General features: G+C 47.4%; 1 protein-coding gene across 1 annotated transcript in view; it reads left to right on the top strand.

The window, feature by feature from the left end:
- Window positions 1-15,223: 15,223 nt before the first annotated feature.
- The window catches only part of FGD5 (FYVE, RhoGEF and PH domain containing 5), a 173,244-nt gene continuing 163,383 nt past the window's right edge, over window positions 15,224-25,084 (top strand). Inside the window, exon 1 of the mRNA XM_038740647.1 lies at window positions 15,224-15,388. Coding sequence (XP_038596575.1) covers window positions 15,376-15,388 — 13 coding nt within the window. The 5' untranslated portion in view covers window positions 15,224-15,375. The remainder of the gene's footprint in view (window positions 15,389-25,084) is intronic.

Below are 25,084 nucleotides of genomic sequence, written 5' to 3'. Positions count from 1 at the left end.
CTTTTGCTCCAGATAGGTCAGGGGAACTCGATCGGATCGTGGTGACCACAATGTTTTAGACCAAATGATAAACTAGCTGTAAACAAATCACTGGGACCTGGTGGCATCCACCTAAGATTTCAGAAGGGAAGCTGCAGAAGTCTTGGTGAGAGTGTGTATGTTAGTACAGTGCTCTGCACACAGAAAGCGCTCAATAAATACCGTTGACTGATTATATCCTTCTAGACTGTAAGATCGTTGTAGGCAGGGAATGTGTCTACCAACTCTGTTGTACTCTCAACCCACATATCCAATCCATCACCAAATCCAGTCAGTTTCACTTTCACAGCATCACTAAAATCCACCCTTTCCTCTCCATCCAAACTGCTACCATGTTAGTACAGTCACTCATCCTAACCCACCTGGATTACTGCATCAGCCTCCTTTCTGATCTCCCAACCTCCTGCCTCTCCCCACTCTAGTCCATACTTCACTCCGCTGCCCAGATTATCTTTCTACAGAAACGTTCAGGCCATGTCACCTGCCTCCTCAGAAATCTCCAGTGGTTGCCTATCCACCTCCGTATCAAACAAAAACTCCTCACCATTGGCTTTTAAAGCACTCAATCACCTCGCTTCTCTCCTTCTACAAGCCAGCCTGCACACTTTGTTCCTCTGGTGCTAACCTTCTCACTGTGCCCATGTCTTATGTTGCCAATTTGTACTTCCCAAGCACTTAGTACAGTGCTCTGCACACAGTAAGCGCTCAATAAATATGATTGATGATGATGTCTTACCTCCGGCCTGGAACGCCCTCTCTTCTCAAATCCGCCAGACTCTTCCCCCCACTTCAAAGCCTTACTGAAGGCACATTTCTTCCAAGAGGCCTTCCCATACTGAACCCCACTTTTCCTCATCTCCCACTCCCTTCCGTTTCACCCTGACTTGCTCCCTTTGCTCTCCCCTTGCCACCCAACAGCACTTATGTATAGAGCTGAATTTTATTTAGATTGATGTCTGTTTATTTATATTGATGTCTGTTCCCCCCACCCCCCTAGACAGTGAGTTTATGGGAAGGGATTGTATCTCTATTGCTGTATTGTACTTTCCTAAGCGCTTAGTACAGTGCTCTGCACACAGTAAGCAGTTAAATAGAGAAGCAGCGTGGCTCAGTGGAAAGAGCCTGGGCTTGGGAGCCAGAGGTCATGGGTTCTAATCCCGGCTCCGCCACTTGTCAGCTGTGTGACTTTGGGCAAGTCACTTAACTTTCTGGGCCTCAGTTGCCTCATCTGTAAAATGGGGATTAAGACTGTGAGCCCCATGTGGAACAACCTGATCACCTTGTATCCCCCCCAGCACTTAAAACAGTGCTTCACACACAGTAAGCGCTTAACAAATGCCATTATTATTATTAAATACAATTGAAGTGCTTAGTATAGTGCTCTGCACACAGTAAGTGCTCAACAAATGCCATTGATTGGTTCATTGATTATATCCCGACTGCCATTTCAACATATTAGTGCCACCTAAGCTCTTAAGAGCTTACAACCCTCTCACCCCATGGCCATAGCACTTAATGTACAGATCTTTATACTCTGCTACTCCCTCCTATTTGTAGTTTATTTTAGTGCTGCCTCCCCTGCTACATCTTAAGGTCCTTGAGAGCAAGGATCACAACAGCTAACTTTTTTTTATACTCTCCAAAACACTCTGCACACACTGAGTACTTGATAAACCCTATTGATTGATCAACCAAACTGGATTTGGTGACAGATTGGATATGTGGTTTGAGAGTACAATACAACAGAGTTGGTAGACACATTCCCTGCCTAGATGTACAGGAGTCCATGTGGATTATCAGTGTGGCTCCCGTCTATTAAAAGGTTTCCAGGGAGAAGTGGTGTAATTTAATGGAAAGAGTACAGGCCTGGGAGTCAGACGATCTGGGTTCTAATTCCGTTCTGCCACTTCAATTCAATTGTATTTATTGAGTGATTACTGTGTGCAAAGCACTGTACTTAGCACTTGGGAGAGTACAATATAACATCAGACACATTCCCTGCCCATAATGAGCTCACGGTCCACAGGGGGAGACAGATATTAATGTAAATAGATACATAAATTACAGACATATACATATGTGCTGTAGGGAAGGGAGGAAAGATGAATGAGGCAGCAAGTATGAGCAATGCAGAAGGGAGTAGGAGAAGAGAAGATGGGTCAGTCAGGGAAGGTGTCCTGGAGGAGATGTGCCTTCAATAAGGATTTGAAGTGGGAGAGAGCAATTCTCAGTCTATGAGGGAGGGCATTCCAGGCCAGAGATAGGATGTGGGCAAAAGGTTGGCGGCGAGGTAGCACCAGAGGAACGAAGTGTGCTGGCTGGGTTGAAGTAGGAGAGTAGCTAGGTGAAGTAGGAGAGGGAAAGGTGATTAAATGCTTTAAAGCCAATGGTGAGGAGTTTTTTTGCTTGATGTGGAGGTTCATTCATTCATTCAATTGTATTTATTGAGCGCTTACTGTGTGTGGAGCACTGTACTAAGCGCTTGGAAGGTACAATTTGGCAATATATAGAGATAGTCCCTACCCAACAATGAGCTCAGTCTTGAAGGGGGAGACAGACAGCAAAACAAAACAAGTAGACAGGTATCAATGCCATCAAAATAAATAGAATTATAGATATATACACATCATTAATAAAATAGAGTAATAAATATGTAAAGATATGCACAAGTGCTGTGGGGAGGTGAAGGGGGTAGAGCAGAGGGAGGGAGGGGAGCGATGGGGAGGGGAGGAGGAGCAGAGGATAAGGGGGGGAGGGGCTCAGTTTGGGTAGGTCTCCTGGAGGCAGTGAGCTCTCAGTAGGGCTTTGAAGGGAGGAAGAGAGCTGGTTTGGCGGATGTGTGGAGGGAGGGCATTCCAGGCCAGAGGTAGGACATGGGCCGGGGGTCGATGGCGGGACAGGTGAGAACGAGGCCTAGTTAGGAGGTTAGCAGCAGAGGAGTGGAGGGTGTGGGCTGGGTTGTAGAAGGAGAGAAGGGAGGTAAGGTAGGAGGGGGTGAGGCGATGGAGAGCTTTGAAGCTGAGAGTGAGGAGTTTTTGCTTCATTCGAATGTTGATAGGCAACCACTGGAGATTTTTGAGGAGGGGAGTGACATGCCTAGAACGTTTCTGTACAAAGATAATCCAGGCAGCAGAGTGAAGTATAGACTGAAGCGGGGAGAGACAGAAGGATGGGAGATCAGAAAGGAGGCTGATGCAGTAATCCAGTCGGGTTAAAATGAGAGATTGAGCCAGCAAAGTAGCAGTTTGGGTGGAGAGGAAAGGGCAGATCTTGGAGATGTTGTGGAGGTGAGAACGGGATGGGCAACCCCTGTAGTTTCCTGAGGAGTAGGGGAAAATGGTCTGAATGTTTTTGAAGGAAAAACCTGTCTGCAGTGTGACCCTGGGCAAGTCACAGAGAAGCAGCGTGGCTCATTGGAAAGAGCACGGGCTTTGGAGTCAGAGGTCGTGGGTTCGAATCCTGGCTTCATCACATGTCTGCTGTGTGACCTTGGGCAAGTCACTTAACTTCTCGGAGCCTCAGTTACCTCATCTGTAAAATGGTGATGATGACTGTGAGCCCCACATGGGACAACCTTGTATCCCCCCAGTGCTTAGAACAGTGCTTTGCACATAGTAAGCGCTTAACAAATGCCAAAAAAAAGTCACAACTTCTCTGGACTTCAGTTACCTTATCTGTAAAACGGGGATTAAATATCCCTTCTCCCTCCAGGGACTGTGTCTGATCTGATTGTACTGTATCTACTCCAGCACTTAGAGCAGTACTTGGCATGGAATAAGCGCTTAACAAATTCCATTATTATTTGAGGTGATTCTGGGAATTCTAGTCTGATAAACCTCACTTTTAAAACTGGAAAATTAGAAGAATCAATAATTAATCATATGATCAGTGAATGCTTAAGAAAACCCAAGCTGTTAAGGAAAAGACAATGGGGTTTCTCTAAGGGGAAGCCATGCCTTGGTAATCGGTTGGTGTTCTTTGAAGGGGTCAACAAGCATAAGGAGAGAGGGGAACTAGTGGCTATAATCTGTTTAGATTTTCAAAAGATCTTTGACAAGATTCCATACCAAAGACCTTTTACCAAAAAGAGCAGCCATAGGATTGAAGGGAATATTTTCATGAATAGAGAACTGGCTCTAAGATGGGAATCAAAAGGCAGGAATAGGGTGACCAATTGTTCAATTTTGTACTGAAGAGTCTAATTTTCAACTGGTCTTCCCCTTGCTGATATAGTAGTGGATGTCTCTATGTTCAGTATTTTTATTTTTAAGGACCTCTTTATGCCTCAGGTCATGGTGGTGAGCCCCACAGCTCAGAAGCAGCACCTGTGTTTAAAAGAGATCCAGAAGGGGAACAAAATGGCACTGGAGCAATGGGGGGATGGTCAAAGTTGGTCATTCAGCAGTATTTATTGAGCACTTACTGCATGCAGAGCACTGTACTATGCACTTGGGAGAGTATGATATAACAATAGACACATTCCCTGCCCACAGTGAATGCCCACAGTCTAGAGGGGGAGAAAGTCCGAGGTCCATCTGAGCAACTCTGTAGGTTTTCTGAACTTCTGCAAAAACATTTTTGTATATGTCCTTTTGATATCATTACATTGTTCTTTTGTAATGTCAGTTATGTTGAGATAATAATAATGGTGTTTGTTAAGCACCTACTATGTGTTATGCACTGTTATAAGCGCAGGGGCAGATACAAGTTAATCAGGCCAGTTGCAGCCCCTTTCCCACAGGGGCTCAATCAATCATATTTATTGAATGCTTACTGTGTGCAGAGCACTGTACTTAGTGCTTGGGAGAGAACAAGCTTACAGCCTAGAGATCTAGTAGGAGGGTCCCTTTTACAGATGAGGTAACTGAAGCACAGAGAAGTTAAGTGACTTTCCTAAGCTCACACAGCAGACAAGTTGCAGAGCCAGGATTGGAACCCAGGTTATCTGACTCCCAGGCCCATGTTCTTTCCACTAGACCACACTGCTTCTCAGTAGCATAGGGTGGTCAGAAGAGTGCCCAATTTCTTTAATGCCGTCATTGGCTACCCTTTGCAGGAATGACCATCCACCTTTCGGGATGGAGAAGTGGAAATGTTGGGGATCCCCAGGGACCAAATCTTGGGCTGGTTTTTCTTAACCTCTTCATAAATGATGCAGAAGAGAGTGTGTTCAGTGAAAACTCAAAATTTGTAGATGACACTAAGCTCTCCAGGTGGTGATAGTAAGGACAGACTCCAGGAAGACCTGTAAAGCTGAGTCAGATAAGCCTCCAGATGAGCAAGTGCAAAGTAGTGCACTTGGGGAAAAAATAACCTGAATTACAAAGACATGATGATGGGATCAAAACTATCACTCATGACTCAGGAAAGAGATCTCAGAGTCATTGTTGACTGTTCTTTTACATCATTGATTCCATATTTGGCAGCTGCCAAAAAGGCCAATCAAAGGGGGGTCATTATTAGGGAAGGTATAAGAAAAATTAAAACAAAAGATATAGTTTTGCCACTCTATTAAACATGGTCAACCACAAAGATGCAATGATAGGCAACCAGGATGAGGATAGAATGGAAAGATTAGTATTCTCCCATCTGGCAAGATGCAACCTGAGAGACAATACGATTGAAGCCTATCAATTTACCAATGGCATTTATTAATCAAGTAATTGTATTTACTGAGCGTTTACTATTGTGCAGAGCACTGTACTAAATTCATTCATTCAATTGTATTTATTGAGCACTTACTGTGTGAGCTCTTACTGTGTGCAGAGCACTGTACTAAGCACTTGGAAAGTACAATTCAACAATAAATAGACATAATCCCTGCCCTCACCGTGTTTACAGTCTGGGGGGGGTGGGGTGGGGAGAAAGACATCAAAACAAGTAAAAAGGCATCAATATAAATAAATAGAATTATAGATATATACATAAGTGCTGTGTGGCAGGGAGAGAGGGGAAGAGCAAAGGGAGCGAGTCTAGGTGATGGAAGGGAGGGGGAGCTGAGGAAAAGGGGAGCTTAGTCTGGGAAGGCCTCTTGGAGGAGGTGCACCTTCAGTAGGACTTTGAAGAGGGGAAGAGTGATTGGCAGATTTGAGGAGGGAGGGTGTTCCAGTTCAGAGGTAGGTCGTGGGCCAGGGGTTGACAGCGGGACAGGCGAGATTGAGGCACAGTGAGAAGGTTAGTACCAGAGGACCGGAGTGTGCAGGCTGGGATGGAGAAGGAGAGAAGGGAGGTGAGGTAGGAGGGGACAAGGTGATGGAGAGCTTTGAAGCCAACAGTGAGGAGTTTTTCTTTCATGCAAAGGTTGATAGGCAACCACTGGAGATTTTTGAGGAGCGGAGTGACATGCCCTGAACGTATCTGTAGAAAGATAATCTGGGCGGCAGAGTGAAGTATGGACTGAAGTGGGGAGAGGCAGGAGGTTGGGAGATCAGAAAGGAGGCTGATGCAGAAATCCAGTCGGGATAGGATGAGTGATTGTACTAACGTGGTAGCAGTTTCAATGGAGAGGAAAGGGATCTTGGTGATGTGGTGAAGGTGAGACTGGCAGGATTTGGTGACAGACAGGCTATGCAGGGTGAATGAGAGAGTGGTGTCAAGGATGACACCAAGGTTATGGGCTTGTGAGACGGGAAGGGTGGTTGTGCCACCACAATGATGGGAAGGTTCGGGAGAGGACACGGTTTGGGAGGGAAGATAAGGAACTCTGTCTTCGACATGTTGAGTTTTAGGTGGCGGGAGGACATCCAAGTAGAGATGTCCTGAAGGCAGGAGGAGATGCGAGCCTGGAAGGAGGGAGAGAGATCAGGGGAAGAGATATAGATTTGGGTGTCATCCGCCCAATCCTCCACAATACTGTTTGGAAGAGTACAATATAACAGAGTTGGTAATAATAATCATAAATAATAATGGCATTTATTAAGTGCTTACTAGACTGTGAGCCCACCTTCTAGACTGTGAGCCCACTGATGGGTAGGGACTGTCTCTATATGTTGCCAACTTGTACTTCCCAAGCGCTTAGTACAGTGCTCTGCACACAGTAAGTGCTCAATAAATACGATTGATTGATTGATTGCAAAGCACTGTTCTAAGTGCTGGGGAGGTTTCAAGGTGATCAGGTTGTCCCAAGGGGGCTCACAGTCTTCATCCCCATTTTACAGATGAGGGAACTGAGGCCCAGAGAAGCAGCGTGGCTCGGTGGAAAGAGCCCGGGCTTTGGAATCAGAGGTCATGGGTTCAAATCCCTGCTCTGCCAATTGTCAGCTGGGTGACATTGGGCAAGTCACTTCACTTCTCTGCACCTGAGTTACCTCGTCTGTAAAGTGGGGATGAAGACTGAGCCCCCCGTGGGACAACCTGATCACCTTGTAACTTCCCCAGTGCTTAGAACAGTGCTTTGCCCATAGTAAGCGCTTAATAAATGCCATTAAAAAAAATTTTAAAAAAGCGACTTGCCCAAAGTCACACAGCTGACAAGTGGTGGAGCCAAGATTTGAACCCATGACCTTTGACTCCAAAGGTCATGCTCTTTCCATTGAGCCATGCTGCTTCTCTGGTAGACACGTTCCTGCCCACAATGAACTTGCAGTCTAAAGGAGATGGACATTAATATAAATAAATAATGGATTTGTGCAGATGACACGGTCTCTTCTGCTGCTCTCTCCAGTGGAGGCCTCTTCTTCTCCCACTCCCCCAGACTCACCGGAAAAGGAGGGGGTGTCGGTTTCCTTCTTGCCCTCCAGTGTCGCTTTCACACTATCCCTCCGCCCCCTTCCCTTTCCTTCCCTTCCTTTGAAGCCCACATTATTCACCTCTACCACCCCCTCCAGATTCTTGTAGCCATCATCTACCGCCCCCATGGCCCCACCTCCAAGTTCTTTAACGATTTTGACCCCTTCCTCACCTTCCTTCTCTCCTTTTCCATGCCCACTCTGATCCTCGGAGACTTCAACATCCACATGGATATCCCTGGTGACTCCTCTGCCGCCCGCCTTCTATCTCTCCTTGATGCTGCCAACCTCTTGCTCCACCCCACCTCGCCCACTCACCAACTTGGTCATAACCTCGACCTCATCATCTCCTACCACTGCACTGTGTCCACCCTCACCAACTCTGAAATCCCTCTCTCTGATCATAATCTTCTCACCTGCCTCCTCACTCACACTCCTTTCCCCTGTAAATCTATATTACTCCCTCACAGAGATCTCCACTCTCTTGACCCCATCCATCTTTCTGAGCGTCTCACACCCCACCTCGCCTCCCTCTCCTCTCTACTCAACTTTGATGATCAGATTACTGCTCTCAACTCTACCCTTTCTACTCACTCGCTCCCCTTTCCCTTCACTGCTCTCGTACCACTAACCCACAGCCCTGGATCACCGCCACTGTCCGCCTCCTTCGCTCTTATGCTCGAGCTGCCGAACGCTGCTGGCAAAAGTCTAAACACCATGCCAACCTCGTTCACTTCAAGTTTATCCTTTCCTGCCTTAACTCAGCCCTCTCCTCTGCCAGACAAAACTATTTCTCCTCCCTTATTGACACCCATGCCCATCATCCCCGTCAGCTCTTCCGTACATTCAACTCCCTTCTCAAGCCCCCGGTTTCTCCCCCTCCTCCTTCCCTCACCCCCAACGATCTGGCCTCCTACTTCATTAATAAAATTAAATCCATCAGGTCTGACCTCCCCAAAGTCACTCCCCCCACTTCTCCAACCCCCCGACTCTCAACACTCTCCACTACTCTCCCATCCTTCCCAGCGGTATTCTCAGAGGGGCTCTCCTCCCTCCTCTCAAGTGCTACTCCGGCCACCTGTGCTTCTGACCCCATTCCCTCTCATCTCATGAAATCTCTCGCTCCGTCCCTTCCCTCCTTAACTTCCATCTTCAACCGCTCACTCTCCACTGGTTCCTTCACCTCTGCCTTCAAACATGCCCATGTCTCTCCCATCCTAAAAAAACCCTCTCTGGACCCCACCTCACCTTCTAGTTATCGCCCCATCTCCCTCCTACCATTCCTTTCCAAACTCCTTGAACGAGTCATCTACACGCGCTGCCTCGAATTCCTCAACACCAACTCTCTCCTCGATCCCCTCCAGTCTGGCTTCCGTCCCCTACATTCTATGGAAACTGCCCTCTCAAAGGTCACCAGTGACCTCCTGCTTGCCAAATCCAATGGCTCATACTCTATCCTAATCCTCCTCGACCTCTCAGCTGCCTTCGACACTGTGAACCACCCCCTTCTCCTCAACACACTATCCAACCTTGGCTTCACTGACTCCGTCCTCTCCTGGTTCTCCTCTCATCTCTCCGGTCATTCATTCTCAGTCTCTTTTGCAGGCTCCTCCTCCTCCTCCCATCCCCTTACTGTGGGGGTTCCTCAAAGTTCAGTTCTTGGTCCCCTTCTGTTCTCGATCTACACTCACTCCCTTGGTGACCTCATTCACTCCCACGGCTTCAACTATCATCTCTATGCTGATGACACCCAAATCTACATCTCTGCCCCTGCTCTCTCCCCCTCCCTCCAGGCTCGCATCTCCTCCTGCCTTCAGGACGTCTCCATCTGGATGTCTGCCCACCACCTAAAACTCAACATGTCCAGAACTGAACTCCTTGTCTTCCCTCCCAAACCCTGCCCTCTCCCTGACTTTCCCATCACTGTTGATGGCACTACCATCCTTCCCATCTCACAAGCCCGCAACCTTGGTGTCATCCTCGACTCTGCTCTCTCGTTCACCCCTCACATCCAAGCCATCACCAAAAACTGCTGGTCTCACCTCTGCAATATTGCCAAGATCCGCCCTTTCCTCTCCATCCAAACCGCTACCCTGCTCGTTCAAGCTCTCACCCTAGGCCGTCTGGACTACTGTATCAGCCTTCTCTCCGATCTCCCATCCTCTTGTCTCTCCCCACTTCAATCCATACTTCACGCCGCTGCCCAGATTGTCTTTGTCCAGAAACGCTCTGGGCATGTTACTCCCCTCCTCAAAAATCTCCAGTGGCTACCAATCAACCTACGCATCAGGCAGAAACTCCTCACCCTTGGCTTCAAGGCTCTCCATCACTTCACCCCCTCCTACCTCTCCTCCCTTCTCTCCTTCTACAGCCCAGCCCGCACCCTCCTCTCCTCTGCCGCTACTCTCCTCATTGTGCCTCGTTCTCGCCTATCCCGCCGTCGACCCCCGGCCCATGTCGTCCCCCTGGCCTGGAATGCCCTCTCTCCCCACATCCGCCAAGCTCTTCCTCCCTTCAAGGCCCTACTGAGAGCTCACCTCCTCCAGGAGGCCTTCCCAGACTGAGCCCCCTCCTTCCTCTCCCCCTCCTCCCCTTCTCCATCCCCCCCAGCCTTACCTCCTTCCCTTCCCCACAGCACCTGTATATATGTATATATGTTTGCACGTATTTCTTACTCTATTTATTTTACTTGTACATATCTATTCTATTTTGTTAATATGTTTGGTTTTGTTCTCTGTCTTCCCCTTCTAGACTGTGAGCCCACTGTTGGTTAGGGACTGTCTCTATATGTTGCCAACTTGTACTTCCCAAGCGCTTAGTACAGTGCTCTGCACACAGTAAGTGCTCAATAAATACGATTGATTGGTTGATTGTACGTATTTATTCTATTTATTTTATTTTGTTAATATGTTTTGTTTTGTTCTCTGTCTCCCCCTTCTAGACTGTGAGCCCACTGTTGGGTAGGGACCATCTCTATATGTTGCCGACTTGTACTTCCCAAGTGCTTAGTACAGTGCTCTGCACACAGTAAGCACTCAATAAATACGATTGATTGATTGATTGTTAAGTGCTGAGTGCTGAGGCTGCAAATACAAGTTCAAGGTGACAGAAGGGAGTTGGAGAAAAGGAAATGAGGAGATTAGTTGAGGAAGTTATCTTGAAGGAGATGTGCTTTTAATAAGGTTTTGAAGGTGGGGAGAGTAGTCATCAATTATTGAGCATTCATTATGTGTGGAGCACTGTACTAAGCACTTGGGAGAGTACAGTTCAACAGAATTGGTATACATGCTCACAGAATGGTGGACACATTCCATGCTCACGTAATCGTGAAGGGTGTGGACAGAGAGCAAACCTGGAATTGTTCATTAAATCTCACAGCACCAGGATGAGAGGACAGCTGTTAAAATTTGAGGTTATTTTCCCATCAAATGAAACCCTTTTTCACACAGATAGTGGTAAGCATTTGAAATTTACCACAAAAAAGATGGGCAGGCCAAACCTGTTAGTTGGTTCAAGAAAGGCTTGGGTAGATCCATGGTTGAGCAGTCCATAATGGGTTACTAGAGGAAAGTTAGAGCTGTAGAAAGGAAGACTTAGGGATAGGGCTCATCCCTAGACACCCTTAACATAAGGAAGCTGCTTTTGCTTATGGACAGAAAAATAACTGGCTAATGGAGAGAATCCAGGAGGCAGTTGAAGAAAAGATTTTCTCTTTTCCATGTTCCACAGGGTGTGTTGCTAGCACTATACTGGACCCAGAAAGAAGAACAAGATACAATAAGCTTGTGTTCTTGGGGGAAAGGAATCACTTCTTATACTTTAAACGCAGGGGTAATGTAAAACTTCATTTTAACCAGTTTCAACTCCACTGCCTTTACAAGTAGCAAAATCGACAGGTTTGAGTCACCTCCTCTTCCCGCCTCTCCTACCTGCCAAAAGAGCTTGGGGACTGATTGGCGGAAGGGGAAGAAGGCAAGAGCCTGTTTGTCTGTTCTTTTATTTCTCCGTCCTGAATCATTTGTGATCTGGGTTTGGCTTTCTTTACTGTTAAACTCTAGCAGGGACATCACAAACATTTGCTCCATATGCCTGGGCTCTCCATCCTGGATACCATTCCTACCCAACCTTTTATTTAATCACAGTAATTTAATCAAGTGGTGTCTAAAAGCAATAGCTCCTGTACTCTGTGCTAGAGGCTTTTTTAAGTGGTAAGAGAAATGGAAGAAAAACAAGTGAAATCACGATGGCAAGAGGAAGAGTGGAGAAAGAATGAGAGGCATCAACGTTTCAACATGTAGGTGAAAAATGCACTATTCTTGGGACTGAACAATGAGTGTACTTTGGATTTGAGGAATTTAAACTAGGGTACAGAATATGATCTAATCTTCTTACAAAAACGTTCAGAACATGTCACCCCCCCCAAAAAAAAAATCTCCAGTGGTTGCCCATCAACCTCCATATCATCATCATCATCATCAATCGTATTTATTGAGTGCTTACTGTGTGCAGAGCACTGTACTAAGCGCTTGGGAAGTACAAATTGGCAACATATAGAGACAGTCCCTACCCAACAGTGGGCTCACAGTCTAAAAGAGGGAGACAAAACCAAACATACTAACAAAATAAAATAAATAGAATAGATATGTACAAGTAAAATAAATAAATACATAAATAGAGTAATAAATTTGTACAAACATATATGCATATATACAGGTGCTGTGGGAAAGGGAAGAGGTAAGATGGGGGATGGAGAGGGAGACGAGGGGGAGGGGAAGGAAGGGGCTCAGTCTGGGAAGGCCTCCTGGAGGAGGTGAGCTCTCAGTAGGGCCTTGAAGGGAGGAAGAGAGCCAGCTTGGCGGATGGGCAGAGGGAGGGCATTCCAGGCCCGGGGGATGACATGGGCCGGGGGTCAATGGCGGGACAGGCGAGAGCGAGGTACGGTGAGGAGATTAGCGGCAGAGGAGCGGAGGGTGCGGGGTGGGCTGTAGAAGGAGAGAAGGGAGGTGAGGTAGGAGGGGGCGAGGTGATGGAGAGCCTTGAAAGCCAGGGTGAGGAGTTTCTGCCTGATGCGCAGATTGAGTGGTAGCCACTGGAGATTTTTGGAGACTTTTTCCATATCAAACAAAAACTCCTCACCATTGGCTTTAAAGTACTCCATCACCTCACCCCCTCCTACCTCACCGTGCTTCTCTCCTTCTATGACTCAGCCTGCATACTTTGCTCCTCTAGTGCTAACCTTCTCACTGTGCCTAGATCTTGCCCATCTCGCTGCCGCCCTGGCCTGCATCCTGCCCCTTGTCCATAATGCTCTCCCTCATATCCGACAATTACTCTCCTGCCCCGCCTCCCTGCCCCCCCCCCCCCAGCCCCAAGCCTTATTGAAGGCACATCTTTTCCAAGAGGCATTCCCTGACTAAGCCCTCCTTTCTTCTTCTCCCAGTCCTTTATGCATTACCCTTGCTTGCTCCCTTTGTTCATCCCCAGCCCAGCTCCACAGCACTTATGTACATATCTGTAGTGTATTTATGTATATTAATGTCTGTCTCCCTCTCTAGACTGTGAGTATGTTGTGGGCAGGGAATGTGTCTGTTATATCAAGAAGCAGTGTGGCTCAGTGGAAAGAGCATGGGCTTTGGAGTCAGAGGTCATGGGTTCAAATCCCAGCTCCACCACTTGTCAGCTGTGACTTTGAGCAAGTCACTTCACTTCTCTGTGCCTGTTACCTCATCTGTAAAATGGGGATGAAGACTGTGAGCCCCACCTGGGACAACCTGATCACCTTGTATCCTCCCCAGCACTTAGAACAGTGCTTTGCATGTGGAAAGCACTTAATAAATGCCATTATTATTATTATTGTTATTGTTTCACTGTACTCTCCCAAGTGCTTAGTACAGTGCTCTGCCTACAGTAAGTGCTTACTACAGTTGAATGAATGATTGTCATAACCTGCAGAATCTGGAGTATGCTTAGTGCATAATCTATTCTACGTTTGATGTATATGTAAATATATATTTTATATTATATCTGGACTTCTCAAATATTCATCGGTATGCCTCTGTGATAGACTGGGTTTCTGATATTTGTGGATATTTGATATATGGATGTTTGATCTTCTGTAATCTGAAATGGGTAAAAGAGATGAAAAGCACTTTATACTATGCAAATAATAGCCACCCCCCGCCCATCTGCTATAGCTTCTATAAAGGAAAATTGCCCTCTAAAGGGGATATCTTCCATCCCCCTATCAGGAAGAATGGAACAAATAGTAGTAGTAGTATTTATTAAGTTCTTACTGTGTGCAAAACGTTGTATAAGCTCTGGGAAAGACTGCATGGGTGAGAATTAGACAGGGCCTCTGGTCTTCCGGGGCCTTACAATGGAAGAAGATAGATGACGATGTTATTTTTGAGGTACTTTGGGTTTTCTGTTATGTGCTAGACATTTACGGCAGTTTCAGTCTCAGAGATTTCGTTGCCTGCGGGGCAAATGCTGCTGGGCCAAAACTCCTGGCTTAGAGGGTGCTGATGGCAGGTTTATGCAGGCAGGCAGGCGTCAGGCAGATCCTCCCAGGGCTGGGTACAGGCGACTCAGGAGGGGGAGCACTTTCTTTAGGAAGGGAAACCAGGCAGCACGTGCCCTGCCGCTTTGAATTCCGAAGTGTTGTCTTCTCTTACCTTTCAACCTTTGGTTTGGCTATTCGCTCATTGTTTCTCGTCTTTTTATGCCAGCCCGGGGGTGGGAGGAGAGAGGAGAGCTACTGCGACCTCTGCCTGTCCGAGCCCCAAACTTCCCCATCCCTGTCCCCGGGTCCCTCACCTCTACTGGCCAAAAAGGTAGATGCACAAATCTGTGTCTATCTCTTTAAATCTCCCCGTGCTCAGCGAGCACCATTCACAATTTGCGGGCGTGTGTTAATTCCCAGAGAGGGAGTGTGAGTGGAAGGGGGGGGGGCGGGCGGGGGCTTGGGGGATATAAGAGAGCAGCGACTGTCCCTTTAAATCTCGGCTTGCTTGGCTGCCGCTAGCCCCCTTTGGTTTTCCCTGCTGACTTCAATCCCTGACTGAGCAAAAAAGGGCTTCCTCTGCAGGAAAGGAAGGGAAATGTCTGGGAGCCGGGAGGAGGAGGAAAGCCGGGGCCACCAGAGCTCGGCGATCAGAGGGGGACGTGGGGAGCTGACCGCAACTCTGCGCTAGAATCGGGCTTGGGGAAGGAGCATAGGTTCAAGTAGTCACCTCCACAGCCAATGAGTCCCTGCTGACCACCCCCCCCCCACAACCCGCGCAACCTCTTGCGCGCACAACTGCCTCCTACATCCACCGCCCCCCCCCCCTTGATTCACACTCAACTTATCGTCCCCCACCCTGGCCCCGCTGGCTCGGGGGTGCCTTCCTTGGCTGGCCTGGGATCCAGAGGGTGTATTTGTGCGTGTATGTGTATGCGCGCGAGTGTGTGTGTGTGTGTGTGTGTGTGTGTGTGTGTGTGTGTGTGTTGGGGGGGGATTGAGAGAGCTGGAGAGCGAGCTTTCTAGCAAGAGAGAAGATCCAGTAGGACGATGATCTGAAAAGAGGGCGCGAGTCCAGAGGAGAGTTGTGTATCCGCTCTTTGGAAGATGAACAACGCAGGTAGGTGTGTCCGGAGGTCAGGGGCGCGTAGCTGGAGGGAAAAGGTGGGTAGAAAGGAAGGAGGGAACGGACCTGGCGAAGGGAAGCTGCCGTGCGGCTGCCTCTGGGGCAGAGCCGGGCGAGTGAAGTTGCAGTTACATCTTCCCCCAAACCCCGTTTTTGTAGTAAAACTGGTCTGTGGCTCCCGGGGAGAAAGGGGAGAAGGAGCCCCCCGGCCCCAGTCCAGGAGACTAGGAATCCAGCGAGCGGGGCGGCGCGGGGTTGCGGGGTGCTCTTGGGGAGGAAAGCATCCCGCGTGGGGGGAGAGACGGGAGCCGGGGAACTTTTCAGTTTCGAGAGATCAAGGAGAAGGGAGCGGCAGGGTAGGAGAAATGTAGCCCGAGGAGGGTAGGGATGAGACATCTTAAACCGCCGCTTTAAACCAACATAAAAAGATAAATAAACAAGCCCGGCCCCAGGGAGGGGCTGTCCAAGCGGAGCAACTGGTGAGCTTCGGAGACGAGCCGGAAAGTTGACATCCCGGTTTCCTGGGGATTTAGGGGGTTTGGGCGCGCCCGGACAGAGGTAGAGCCATCGGACCCTAACAGCGGGACGTCCAGCCCGGGGGGAAAGAGGAAGTTGGGGGCTGCTGCTCCCGGAGCGCCCCTCCAATGTAGTACCCGCTGGCACTGCGGGCTCCGGATCGCCCAGCCCGGTTTGGCGGCTGCAGTTTATTTTGCGGTTTGATTTAGAGCGGATTTGCGGTCTCGGTTTGGAGCGCGGAGTTGGATGGTGGGGAGGTGGGTGGGGAAAGCGGGTGCTCCAGCTCTGCCCCCTCTGGGACTGGTCGTGGAGTTGGCTAAATATAAAGACAGCCGGAGCCCGCGATTGGGGCTTTGGGGCGGAATACCGACAATCAATGAATCTGAGCTATCCCTAGCTCATTTGTTACAGGCGGAAGATTTACGAGTTCATCGGTGTCGAACAACCGATGTTTGCCAAGGTGTGCGTCCCACCACCACTTTTTAAAGGGCGGATTTTTAAGTGCCAGATAGAGAAGGGCTTGTGTGTCACACGGATTCAGTGCTTCTCCTATCCTCGAAGCCTGACTGCGGGGGTCCCGCCGCCCGGAGTCGGTGCTCAAAATGAACCTGGCCGGCAGGGGGCAGCAGCGCCACCCCTCGGGAAGGAGGTGCATGGGGTGGGGGTGGGGGGCGCGGGACTCACCCTAGGGAATAAAAATCAGAGCCCCCGTCATTCCCTTACCACCTCTTCCCTTATCCTGCTCCCCCATCCTGCACCCTATCCCCTCTCCCACCACCCCTCCATCCTCACCTGCTGCCTCCCAGGCCGCACCGAGTGCTGGAACTCGGGCCTTTCCCTCAGCAGCGCTCCATGCTCACCCCCCAACCTTGGTGCAACTCTTCCCATTGACTACCGCAAGGAATGACATATTAGAATTTTATTCAGTAACATTTCTGCTACCTCCCATCCTGCTGTTTTTGGCTTTGGGCCCCTTTTGTCTCTCTTCTGGTGACTTCATGCGAAAGGGACACAGTTGCAGTTCAACAACCAGGACCCCACACATTGGCCCTGAAACCACGCCTCAACCCCTTATTTTTCAGGGATATGGATGGGTCCACAGCCCCTTGGAGCTTGGGCAGGGCCAAGACCCTAAAGGGTTTCCTCCCGACCTCTCTTACCCCACTGGAAGAGGCCTCACACCTTAAGACTATCTTGTTGCTTTATTTCTCTCAAACCTAAATGTCCTCACTTGCCGATGCCCCCCTGAAGTTCTCACCTAGAGGCATTAATGATTTTGCAGCAGTTACCGTTAAATCACTCCTCGTGTCTCCATCACCTTTAAGGTTTATTCCCTAAAAAAAGTGAAAAATATACCTTTTTAAAAAAAATAATGAGTAAATATTCACTATTCTAAACTGCACATCACTCAAGGAACAGGAAGCCTCCATTTTCTCTATCTTGGAACCGTATCCTGCTGCTGCCATTTTTTTTTTTTCCTTTAATGCAAAAAAACTCACATTGTCTGCATTGGGAGCTTAATGCAGGCTGATGGCAAAAAGCAGGACTGAGCCCAGAGATTATGACAAAAGAAAGGTTGCTGGAGTTTAAGGGCTGGGGGCTTGGGTGTTTTCAGGATCAGTCGGAAGAGGGTTTAGTTTACCTCCGTGTATTGGAATATCCCCTTTGTCATTATATACTATGTGTTCCAATAACACGGGGTTCATGCATCCTTCTGAATATTTCTGGGGCTCGGGGGGAGAGGAAAGAGGGCAACTTAATTAGCACCATTTCTCAAAGAAGCTCTACATCAAAAGGTCTGGCTCATGACCCTGCAACAGAAACCAGATCCCCGAATTCGGGTCTTCCATTTAAACCAAGGGGCATATTCTGCCCTGTTAGCAACATGATGGGTCCATTTTTTTTCTTTTCCATGGTAAAACTCAGTTTAAAACAATGGTGAGAGAGTTTCCAGCTTTCCCCTCATGTTCATTTGTGGAGCAGCTCAGATAATGGGCCACATGCATGTGGAGTTCCCTTCTGTAAGACCATGGGAGGGGTATGCCAAAGTTACTCACCGGTTGAGGGTATTGACTAGTAATACTGACCAGACTGTGGCAGTAAATGGACAGTGGTCAAGGACACCACAGCAGTCATTCATTCATTCATTCAATCATTTATTGAGTGCTCACTGTGTGCAGAACACTCTACTAAGCGTCCCCAAGATTGTCCCCAAGATTGTCTTGGGGACAATCATAGTAACAATTTCTTAGAAATACTAAATTAAAACTCATTAAAGTTGCATTAAGTATTTTTCATATTTTATGTTCACTCTAGAACAATGATTGGGTTAATTATGTCTTAGTTATAGGACTTATGTCTCGCTTGAACTTATAGTCTCCTAATAATGAAAGCTCAATGAAAATCATATTGAAAGATGAAGGGAAGAATAATTCATTTTTAACATTTGAGTGTGTGAGTTTTGTGGGACCTAGAGTTGTGATACATTGCAGTTAATTCCAATTCTGAACTTTTACTGCAAGTAGTTTGGGACTTGATATTATTTCTTTCATGCATTTTGCATTTCTTTCAACTTGAGAAAAGCAGTGAGTTCCGACAATTCTTGAGACTCGATTTAAATGGGGACTTTGTGAGGGGGACTGAACCAATGGTGTGACAGATGAGATATGGCGAAGGTGGGAGAGCAAGGGTTGGGTGGGGGGGGATATAGGTAAAATGGTGCAACCTATAGGTCTAGGTGACCACATGTCCCACATTAGGCAGGACAGTCTTTTAATTTGGGGAGGAGAGGTCCATCCCTACCACCCAACAATCCCCTGGTGGAGCCCATTAAGTCCTATTTTCAGTCAGAGGCATGGGAGGGGACCCAGCAACTATAGTGGCAACACCGAAGGGCCAGGAAGATGGAAGAGTAGAGAAAGAGGTCTCTCAACCTCATTTTCCTCTTCCTCTCCAGCACCAACCATCAACCACTGTTGCCTCCACTGCCAAACTGCAGATAAACTAGCCCTTTCCTGGCTGTAGCTTAGCGGTTTCTGGCACCACTGCTGTGATGTGTTTCCGGCTATACCAGAAAGCTCCAGAATTCAGGATCCTTTTCCAGGTCACCACTGCCACTCCCATGTGTTCAGAGGGGAGGGGCGCAAGTCCAAACAATTGCTCTTGCCACACCCTGTAAGAACAAAGTTAAGCAGCTCAAGAGGGAAGTTGTGGGAGCCGGGCTGCACCACAGGTACAATTCCCAGTTGGGAAGGATGGCTTAGGAATTGTGTCCTATCTGGTTATCTTGTATCCACCCCAGCACTTAGCACGGTGCTTGGCTAACATTAAAAACGGAATAAATGCTTACTGGGAAGCAGTGGAAAAGAGCACGGGCCTGAAGGTCAGAGGACCTGGGTTCTAATTTTACCCCTGCCACTTGTCTCTGAACTTGGGCAAATCACTTAACTTCTCTGTGCCTCAGTTACCTCATCTGTAAAATGGGGATTGAGACTGTGAGTCCCTCATGGGACAGGGACAGTGTCCAACCTGATTTGCTTGTATCTTCCCCTGCACTTAGTAGAGTGCCTGGTACATAGTAAGCATTTAACAAATACCATAATTATTATTGTTATTATTAGCTTGTACCTATTCCAGCACTTAGTACAGACATATAGTAAGTGCTTAAAAAATACAATCAATCAATCAATACACAAAATACTCAAGAAGCCTCACCTCTACAATCTCCATCCAGTGGTCTGGAATCCTGGGAATTTGCCCGACTTGCTGGCTGGAGTTGATTCAGTCCTGGAAAATATTATCCCCATTTGATAGATGGGCAAACAGGAACAAGGAGTTCATTACTCAAAGTAGCCAAAATGAGACAGCGAACAGTAATGTGTCAAGACCAGCCCAACTGTCCACTGATTCCAGCAATATCTTAGAATTATGCATGATATGAAACTAACAGTGAGGTTCTGCTTGAGGGGAGAAAAAAAGCAGAGCTGAGACAAAAAGTGAAACAGCTATGTTTTTGAGGCAACTTCCAGGGTGGTTAGAGCAGAGAAGGCCTATGAGGGAGAGGAACTCTCCTTAATCAACCATACAAATCCCTGAGTATTTGCTAACTCCTAGGACCACCTTGGAGATTCAGATTAGCCTGAGGGCAGCCAGAATTGTGGGCAGGGGTCAGCAAACAACTCCATTGTAGTTGGGGGCAGGTGTGGTCAGGGAATGCCTCCCCAGTCCAACTGTCAACAAGGGAGCACCTCTAGCTTCTAGTCGTGCTTCCCTGATATTTGGTGGCCACTTCTGGGTTTTTCATCTCATAAAATGTGCAGAAACATGGAGAAGATTCACCCTTAGAGATGATTGATGGGTCAGAGATCAGTTCCTTGAGAAGAGCTGGGGGTTTTCAGACTGGAGAAAAGAGGGCTGAGTGTGGACTCAGCGGTGTTCTTCAGTATGTGCAGGGTTATTACAAGAAAGAGTCCATCTGCACTTAACACTGAATCAGAGGAAGTGGGCTTAGCCTTCAGAAATAATTTAGATCTGATATCAAGCCCTGGTGGATTTTTCCATTTATCCAATGAAGTCCATGGTATAGGATGATGATAATAATAATAATAATTAATTGTGGTACTTGTTAAGCACTTACTATTTGCTAAGCACTGTTCTAAGTGCTGGGATAGATACAAGATAATCAGGTTGGACATAGTTCCTGTCCCACATGGGGCTTACGGTCTTAATTCCCATTTTACACATGAGGGAACTGAGGCACAGAGAAGTGAAGCGACTTACCCGAGGTCACACAGCAGACGTGTGGCAGAGCTGGGATTAGAACCCAGGACCTTCTTATTCCTAGGTGCGTGCTCTATCCACTAGGCCACACTACAGGAGGGGGCAAATGTTGTTAACTTTGCCCTGGACTGTTTCATGGCCTACTTGGTAGAACGCAGGACTGGGAGTCAGGAGACTTAGGTTCTAGTCCCAGCTCGACTGCTGGCTTGCTATGGGACTTTGGGAAAGTCATTTCACCTTTCTGGGCCTCAGTTCCCTCATCTGTAAAATGGGGAGAAGGTAGATTGTGGGCCCTCCCCTTCTAGACAAGACTGTAAGCTCATTGCAGGAAGGTAATAGGTCTACCAACTCTTTTGTACTGTATTCTCCCAAGCGTTTAATATAGTGCTATTCACACCATAACAGCTCAACAAATGTCATTGATTGACAGTAGTTGTATCTGACTTTATAATCTGTATCCACCCCCAACACTTAGCACATAGTGTTTAATAAGTACTGTAATTATCATTGCCAAATTGTACTTTCCAAGCGCATAGTACGGTGCTCTGCCCACAGTAAGTGCTCAATAAATGCGATTGATTGAATGAACAAATGAATGATCAGGATTTTTTTGTTATCTTGGCCTGCGGCTGCACCTGAGTACACTGCACTCAAGGGAGCTATAGACTGTATGCACTCCTCACCCTCTGCTCTCATGCAGTCAATCAATCCATAGTATTGATTGACCACCTTTGTATGCAGAGCATGTACTTGGGAACATACAGTAAAAATAGAAGACCTGGTCTCTGCCCTCAGAGATCTTAGTTTAATGAGGGAAATAGGTTTACAAATGGTACAGATAGAGTAGGAGGAAAGATAACTTAACTGTAGTGCAGAGGTTTATCTATCTAGTGTGCATATATATATAGATAGATATAGAGATGTGTGAGTGTGTGTGTTTGTGCTGAGGATGTCTACCTAGACATAATTTCTAAGAGTGGTTTTTGGAATGACGTGACCGAGGGTGGAGGCCACTAATTAGAGGCCGCTAATTACAGAAAGCTCCTTGGAGGAGGTAGGACGAAGGTCTGCTTACCTAGAAATGGCAGGAGCATAGTCTTCTGCTGCTCAGAGGCAGAACATCCTGATGGCAAGGGCTGTTAAATACTAGAATGGGTCTCCAAAAGAGAATGAAGAATCTCCTTCCCAGCAGTCTGGGTAGGCCCTACAGGGGTCTCTGGAGACTGTGTCATTCTGCCTGAAGGCTGGAAGATCAACTACAGCTTTATAATGTCATTCTGACACTCCCTGGCTGATGGCCATTTGACCACTTGCCCAAGGCCAGGAACATTTTCACTGCCAGGTGGAAGGGAGGGTGGGCTTCAACAGCATTGTAAGCTGCTAAGCGTTTTGTACTTCTTCCCAAATCAGTGTGCAGTGTGCAGGTTCAGCAGAGTGGTTAGGTGCCCATTCTGAATTTGATTAATGCAGCAGGACCTCAAGGGACCTTTGGAAGGGCAGGCCTTGACAAGTCTATTCTTAGTATCTCTGGTTTGGCTGTGGCCTGAGCTTCCATGAGCCCAGTTCAATAGGTCATTCTGGGAGCTGTAGTTGTTGAGTCAGCCTTCTGGTCAGCTGGGATTTTCTATCTGCATCACTGATGGTGTTGAAAATGCAAATATTTTCCTTTCGCCCTTGTCTAGCCAGAGGGCACTGTTTTAGAATCAAGAACTTCAATCCTTGCCTTGGCACTGCCATTGACTCACTCTTTGACCTTGGCTAATGTACTTGAGTGCTCAGTTTCCCCATCTAACAATGACCCACCTCTCTGCCTCACCTCTCAGGGATGCTTTGAGCTCCTCAGAATAAGGGTGCCAGATTTCACATTCAATTCTCATTTCGACTTTCATATTTTTAGGGGCCCGTAAGCTCAGGTTTTTGGGATTCGGGAACATAGTGGTGATTTAACATACTTTTGCCCTTGCAGAATCGTAGAACGGAATTTATATGCCCTTCAAAACATGCCCTTGTTTTTCCACAGCTGAGTTTGGGAAGCCTGAAATTAGTACCCTGACACTGTTCTTTTATCTTGTGAAATAATAACTCAGACACCTAGCTAACCTTTCCTTACAAGCACATCACCATCAGATCAATAAGACAACTTTTCTGTGAAAAATGGGTGTAAAGGAAGGATGGGGGAGTTTATGAGATGACACCCATTTTTCATGGCCCTATATTTCCACTTGTCTTGCCATCCACGAAAGGCTATCTGTTAAACACAGATGAAAAATGAGGTTTCCCCCCTCAGAATAATTTTACACAAATGGTTAATATCTGACATTGCATGCCTGAAGCTAATATAAAGTAACCCATAGTGCAGGATTCTCCTGACCCTGAATCCCGCCTGCCAGGTTGTGCTGGGAACGATCCTCATTCATTGCCTTTTGAAAGGACTTTGAATCCTTCTTGTTTTAAAGTTTTCTTTAGTTGCTATTCTACACAGTCATAAGACAAGCCCAACAGGTTTCTTCCTAGTACAGGCATTCCTCACTTTAAGATGTTTTGAGTTAAAGTGAATGGCACTTTCAAAGTTTCTGAATTTACATCCTGTTTCATCTTGACAATACATTGGTTTTGATTTTATAACACTAGCCTCCTTTATGGTTTTTAGCTCTGGGGATGTGGGCAGTAGAGGGAGGCTCCTGGGAGCTACAGAAAAATTAGAGAATAATTTCAAAGCTGCAATAGAGAAGGGAAGGAAAAGGAGGGAAAGTTTAGAAATGGCAGGAGGGGCAGGCAAAGTGGGAGAAACTGAGGGGCAGGAGTTGTGAGGAGATTATCTGATCACTAGGCTGAGCCACCAGGGAAGGGGAAAGGAAGGACATGTGTCTATTTTGTTTGCTTTTAAACATTCCCCTATCCTAAAAAAAACCTCTCTTGACCCCACAGCTCCCTGCAGTTATCGTCCCATCTCCCTCTTTCCATTCCTCTCCAAACTCCTTGAGCGAGCTGTCTACACCCGCCACCTCAAGTTCCTCTCCTCCAAGTCTCTCCTTAACCCTCTCCAGTTTGGCTTCCGTCCCCTTCACTCCACAAAATCCACACTCTCAAAGGTCACCAGTGATCTCCATCTTACCAAATCCAACAGCCTCTACTCCATCCTAATTCTCCTCGACCTCTCTGCTGCCTTTACCACTCCCTTCTGGAGGCATTATCCAACCTCGGCTTCACTGACACTGTCCTCTCCTGGTCCTCCTCCTATCTTTCTGGCATCTCATTTTCAATCTCTTTTGCAAGCTCTTCCTCTGCCTCCCATCCCCTAACTGTGGATGTCCATCAAGGTTCAGTTCTGGGTCCCCTTCTTTTCTCCATCTACAACCACTCCCTTGGAGAACTCATTTGCTCACATGACTTCAGCTACCACCTCTATGCTGATGATGCCCAAATCTACATCTCCAGCCCTGATCTCTCTCTCTTCTCTGCAGTCTCACATTTCCTACTGCCTTCAATACATCTCTACTTGGATGCCCTCCTGTCACCTCAAATTTAATTTGGCTAAAACTGAACTTCTTATCTTCCCACCCAAACCCTGCCCTCCTGCTCACTTTCCCATCACTCTTGGTGGCACCACCATCCTTCCAGTATCGTAGCCCATAAGCCTTGACTCCTCCCTCTCGTTCAACTCATATATTCAAGCCTTCACTAAATCCTGTCAGTTCTACCTTCACATCACCAAAATCAGTCCCTTTCTCTCCACCCAAGCTGCTGCCACAATAGTGCAAGCACTTATCCTCTCCCACCTTGATTATTGTATGAGTATCCTTGCTGACATCCTTGCCTCCTATCTCTTCCCCACTCCAGTACATACGTCATTCCCCCACCTGGTTCATTTTCCCTCAAAAACATTCAGACCATGTACGTTTCCCCACTCCTCAAGAAACCCCAGTGGTTGCCCATCCACCTCCGCATCAGACACAAACTCCTCACCATTGGCTTTAAAGCACTCGATCACCTTGTCCCCTCTTACCTCACCTCGCCACTCTCCTACTACAACCCAGTCAGCACACTTCATTCCTCTAATACTAACCTCCTCACTGTACCTCGATCTCATCTATCTCACTGCCGACCTCTCTCCCACATCCTACCTCTGGCCCTTATGCCCTCCCTCCTCGTATCAGACAGATAACTGCTCTTCCCCACTTCATTCATTCATTCATTCAATCGTATTTATTGAGCGCTTACTCAGTACAGTGCAGAGCACTGTACTAAGCGCTTGGGAAGCACTTCAAAGCCTTAGTGAAGGCACATCTCCTCTAAGAAGCCTTCCCTAAACTAAGCCCTCCTCTCTTCTTCTCCCACTCCCTTTCGCGTCACCCTGACTTGCTCCCTTTATTCATCCTCCTCCCACCCCACAGC

Source organism: Tachyglossus aculeatus, chromosome X1 (genome assembly GCF_015852505.1).
Source record: "Tachyglossus aculeatus isolate mTacAcu1 chromosome X1, mTacAcu1.pri, whole genome shotgun sequence".
Lineage (NCBI taxonomy): Eukaryota > Metazoa > Chordata > Mammalia > Monotremata > Tachyglossidae > Tachyglossus > Tachyglossus aculeatus.
Note: the sequence above shows the minus strand (reverse complement) of the source record. Positions and strands in the feature narration are given on the sequence as shown.